This window comes from Telopea speciosissima, unplaced genomic scaffold (assembly GCF_018873765.1).
Source record: "Telopea speciosissima isolate NSW1024214 ecotype Mountain lineage unplaced genomic scaffold, Tspe_v1 Tspe_v1.0885, whole genome shotgun sequence".
NCBI lineage: Eukaryota > Viridiplantae > Streptophyta > Magnoliopsida > Proteales > Proteaceae > Telopea > Telopea speciosissima.
In genome coordinates this window covers 2,688-7,714 of record NW_025318221.1, presented here as the reverse complement: position 1 = coordinate 7,714, position 5,027 = coordinate 2,688, and the positions used below count along the sequence as shown (strand labels likewise).

The 5,027-nt window shown below is 41.4% G+C and overlaps 1 protein-coding gene across 1 annotated transcript; it reads right to left on the bottom strand.

The window, feature by feature from the left end:
* Positions 1-1,134: 1,134 nt before the first annotated feature.
* Positions 1,135-2,157, bottom strand: LOC122648368 (outer envelope pore protein 24B, chloroplastic-like). Its single transcript, XM_043841595.1, has 2 exons — positions 1,788-2,157; positions 1,135-1,676 (listed from the first exon to the last, which is right to left on the bottom strand). Exons 1-2 carry the CDS (start codon positions 1,983-1,985, stop codon positions 1,278-1,280), a joined length of 597 nt encoding a protein of 198 aa, XP_043697530.1. The 5' UTR covers positions 1,986-2,157; the 3' UTR covers positions 1,135-1,277.
* Between the last annotated feature and the right edge of the window lie 2,870 nt (positions 2,158-5,027).

Below are 5,027 nucleotides of genomic sequence, written 5' to 3'. Positions count from 1 at the left end.
GCTGTGTATGAGAAGGATCTCTGGCTGTTCGGCACCTCTAAGTCCAACAGTAAGTTTTGCTTTTTTTTTTCTTTTTTTTATTTCTTCTTCTTCTCCTCCTTCTCATCTCTTCCTTCCTCCTACTTTTTCTTCTTCTTCTTCATCTCCTATTCAAATCCATCTCCGACAACTCCATAACCCAAACCATTCAGTTTTTTTTTGTAATCTTTTCTTCTCCTCTTCTCTCAGTTTGTTTATTTTTTTGCTTCTTCTTCTTCTTCCTCTTCTCCCGCATCTCCAAAAACCCAATAGTAACCTCTTTTTTTTCCTTCTTCTCTTCTCCTTCTCGGGATGTTTTTCCCTTCCATTTCTCTAATTCTCTGTATCCACTATTGGTAGATTTTAGTTGAGTAACTTGGGAGTTTTAGACTTACAGCTTTACTCACTGTTTCATGTCATAACCTACAAGAGCCGCCATAATGCTATATACTGATTTCACTGTGTGCTAATTTCTGTTTCAAGAATCAGGAGAGAATCTCAACCTACAGCCTACAGGAGAGAACCTCAACCCATAAATGCTCATCATTTCACTTGAGATCGAGGTTTTAAATGTCAAAATTTGTCAAAAACCACCGACTTTGGTTGGTTCTTCACCCAACAAGACTAAGATCACATGATTTTTACATATTTTGAAACAGTTATAGTTAAATATGGGTACAATACAGTCTTTTGCCCCAATCTTCATTTTCTTTTTCTTTTTTAAGACAGCAAAGTTTTTCAATTGAATCATGAGTTGTTTGGCTACTTTGTATGTTTTTCAGGGTCTTTAAATTTGCTATTTCTTTTAATTAAAGAAAAAAGGGGGGGGGGATCTTGTCATCAAACACTATGTTATTCAAATACTATTTTCTATCCATGCGTAAAAGAACACCTATTTGTTCTGAGATGTTTTTAATATTTTACATTAAGACAACCGGAGCCCTGACTGACGTGTAAATCACTGATGAGCTCCTTACCACTGAATATGGAGGGAGATTAAACCCAGTAACAAAGACTTGGATGCTATAATTTCCCAAGCTAACAATTGTATTCATTTGTGCTGTCCAGTCATAATCAATATATCAATTCATAAAGTAGCTTGCGATTCCATGCACCTCTTCAAAGACCTAAAAAGTTTTATTTCGGTTGCATCGGAGTTGAAGTTATGCTCACATGTGCTTTCAGTTCAAGGTTCACAAAAAAACTTCAGGCATTTCATTTCTTGGTACTAACAATAACAAGGGAATAAATAGTTCAGGCTATGAATGATTCCATAATGAAACGGTAGACTTCTGTACCTTGAATGACCCATTAGCCTTGGAATCTCTGTACCACTCCAGGCCCATGACCTTGGTCGATGTCTGGTACGAAGCCTTCAACACATCGTCCCCATAAACCCTCTGCGACACCGCAAAGTCCCAGGAATTCTTAGCGAAGTCGTAGCACGGCTCAAAAGTCCTGACCCCTCCATGCACGTAAGTGTACTTCAATTTGCAGTTTCCAGAACCCAAAACATGATTAGCTGAGACTTTGTTAGCCGAATCGAAGACAAGACTGCCATCCAAAATCGTCCGGTTGTCACCACGCCCATGAATGTAAGTTAATTTCAGAGGTTTGTCCATAACCTTGATCGAGTTCATGAACTGAAACCTAACATCCTGCACGCGGTAAACAAAACAAACAAACAGAAAATGTAAACCGCTGACGTGGTTGTGAAAACCCCTAGTTTTCTTCCCTGATAAACCCCAAGTTGCAGGTCTAGCAATTACCTTTTCGGGGACGTTATAATCGACGATGAAGGAACCGGGCTTCTCCAGGGAAAGAGCTAGACCATTTAAACTGGGACCATTGACGACCGTGGCATCGGTCATGGAAGCACGGATTTTGACATCGCCGGCGTTAATGGCGAGAGTTGCAGAGGCACTGCTTTTATCGGTGGCGTATCTTCCCTTAAAAGTAGCCTTCATCTCTTCACGTCAGACGAGACGAGAGAGAGAGAGATATATGAGGGTGCGTGCCTCACCGCCTTGTCGTCCTCCCTCTAGTCTCTCGCGCTCGCGCGCCTCCTCTCACACCCGATTGTGGCCTCTCTGATCAGTGGAACGCTTGGTTGGAGTTATGAGTCTCTCCTCTCTTCCTAATCCCTATTTACCTACCAGGCTACCAGTGAGCAAGCGGTCCAGTTCGTTCGGGTCGGGTTCGCCGGGTGGTTGGCTGGTAGGAAGGGTGTCAATCGCTTCGGTTTCAGTTCAGTCCCATGTAAGGGTGTCAAAATCAAATCGAAAATCGAACTTGAAACCAAGTCGAATTGAATCGAATTAATTTGATTTGGCTTCGGTTCTGGTATATGGTATTCTAATTCGGTTTCGGTTTCATACCAAGACCCATCGGTTTGAACCGAAACTGAATCAAATAAACTACTTAATGCCATATATCTTTTACGTTTTTTGTTAACCATATCTAATCAAATTACTTTAAATATTCCACTTTCCTATGCGTTCATTGTTTTTTTGGTAACTATCCAACAAAATTAAATTTATATGCCACTTTTCATTGGGGAAAATGAAAAACTCTAAATTTTCTTTGTATTTTTAGTAACCATCTAACCTAATGACTTTTCATATTCCGCTTTCCAGGTTTTCTCTATTTTTCTTTCTCAGTTTCATTTTTCAACTCTTCAACTTCAACTCTTCGATTGTGCAACCGAATTAGAACCGTAACTCGAAACCAAATTAGACCCGAATTGGAAATCGAAGTAGAATCGTAATCGAACCAAACCGAGCAGGTTTGGATTCGGTTGCTGGTCCTAGAATCGACTCGTTTCGGGTCACACCCTTGAGCCATGGAACCGAACCAAATACCTAAAATCGAACCGAACCGAGCAGGTTTGGATTCGATTGGTGGTCCCAGAACTGACTCGTTTCGGGTCACACCCTTGAGTCATGGAACCGAACCGAATACCCAAAATTGAACCGTTTGACACCCTTAGTTCCATGGCTTGATGGTGTTAACTGACACCAAGGAAGTGGAAATCGAATACGAACCTTTTCAGTTCGATTCAAGTACGATTCTAATATGGTTTTTCAATACGAGTCTAATTTGGTTCCCCAATATAGTTCCATTGTAGTAGGCTGTCAATTGGTTTTGTCTTGTTGTCTACTCAAAACACTCCATTTGGATAAATAAAATGCTCACAAAACCTTAAAAGAACCAGAAATATTAATAAATAAATAAAAATCCAAATGAGTTCTCCATTTTCAGATTTTATCTTTTAGCTTACCCATCAATAAAGTAAGAGGAACACATTAAAATTGCAGTTGCAAAAGGAAAAGCAACACCATAAAATAAAATAAAATAAAAAAATATAGGGTTTTGGATTTAAGTGTGGTATTCGGTTCGATTTCGGTTTAAACCGATGGTTTTTTAAGTGATTCCTTCATTAATTGTTGGGAATATGGGTGTCAAAAAAAAACCCGCCCTAAGCCTGAACAAGGTAGAGAGGCCTATGTTCTTGTCAGGGTCGAGCTGGGTTTACTGTTTTCCTGGCCCTAACAGGGCCGAGCCGGGCCTGGGTTGAGGCCTTGACCTTGGTTGGGCCAACCCGACCCTATATTTTGTATATATGTATGGGTTGTGACGGGCTACATTAAGTAGGCTTAATAGTGTATCAAAGTGGTGGATATAATAAGTGTGCTTAATACTCTATTAAAGTGGGTATATAATAAGTTGACTTTAATAATGTATCAAAGTTGGTTGTGATGGGCTTTGTTAATTCCACTACTCAATGAGCCATCAACAATGATATTCAAGGTCAATCGGGGCCGGGCGGGGCTTAGAAAACCTTGCCAGTGTCGGGACAAGTTGAGAGTATGCTTGGCCCTGGTAGGGTCGGGCTGGGCTTGAGTTTAGGTTAAGGCTCCTAGGGTTGGGCTAGGGTTATGGCCAAGCCCGGCCCGTTGACACCCCCAGCTGGGAACTTGCACTCTATTTACTCAAATTCTCCTGTCAGAAGTTTGATAGCTTTCTTCTCCCTACTATTTTAAAATGATCAAATTTTTCTCCTTTTAACCTAATAAGCAATTGGGGAAAGTTTCCATACATGGCTGTGTAAGCCGTGTATGTGGGAGGGTGGGAGTTTCAAGACATTAATTAATGGGTGGGGGTTTATGACTTTTCCAACTCTTTGTGAGAGGGAACACGATTGTTCATGTTTACACGTCAGTGAATGAAAACTCCCCCCTAAGCAATTCTAATCACTTTACATTCTTTCTTTGTTTATTAGTATTTTTCGTTTTATTATTCATAATTTCACATCATTCAATCTTCTTTATTTTTTGGTTAAGTTCTTTTATTCTTCTTCCTTCCTCCTCCGTGGAATGCATCCCCCTCCTCCTCTAACCGTGCTCTTACTCTACTCCTACTACAATCTACGATCACCCCTGCCCCCACCCCTACACCCTCCCTTTGTTGATCTTACTCTCACCTCCCTTACACCTCCCTCTCCTTGCAACCTCGTCCCACCAAGCTCCTCTGGCCCTAACTCACCCGAACTCACCCCCTTCAATCTTTCATCTCTCCCCAAACGGCCAAACCCCCTCATCTTCCAACTGCACCCCTACCCCACCCTTGCTGCAATTCTGTGACCCCCCCCCCCACACACATCCTGCAAATCTCCCCCACCTCCATCTCTACCCCTACCCCTATGAGGGGGAGAATGAGTGCTTCTTCGTATTGACAACTTCCTGAAAATCTCATATTTATAGACGAGAAAACTAGATAGAGAGAGATGATAGAGATAAATTATAGGGTGGAAGAGACTATGGGTGAACATCACACACAGTTTCTCCTGTTCGGTGACAAGGGATGTCACCTTTGCTTCCAACCTACTAAGCCTCTGCTCCCCCACCATTGGTTAGGTACTTGATCGATACGCTAAAAGCTCTAGAGGTGATTGAACATGATAAATCAATCCCTTTAACTAATCTCATACTCGGTTGGCCCAATCTAGC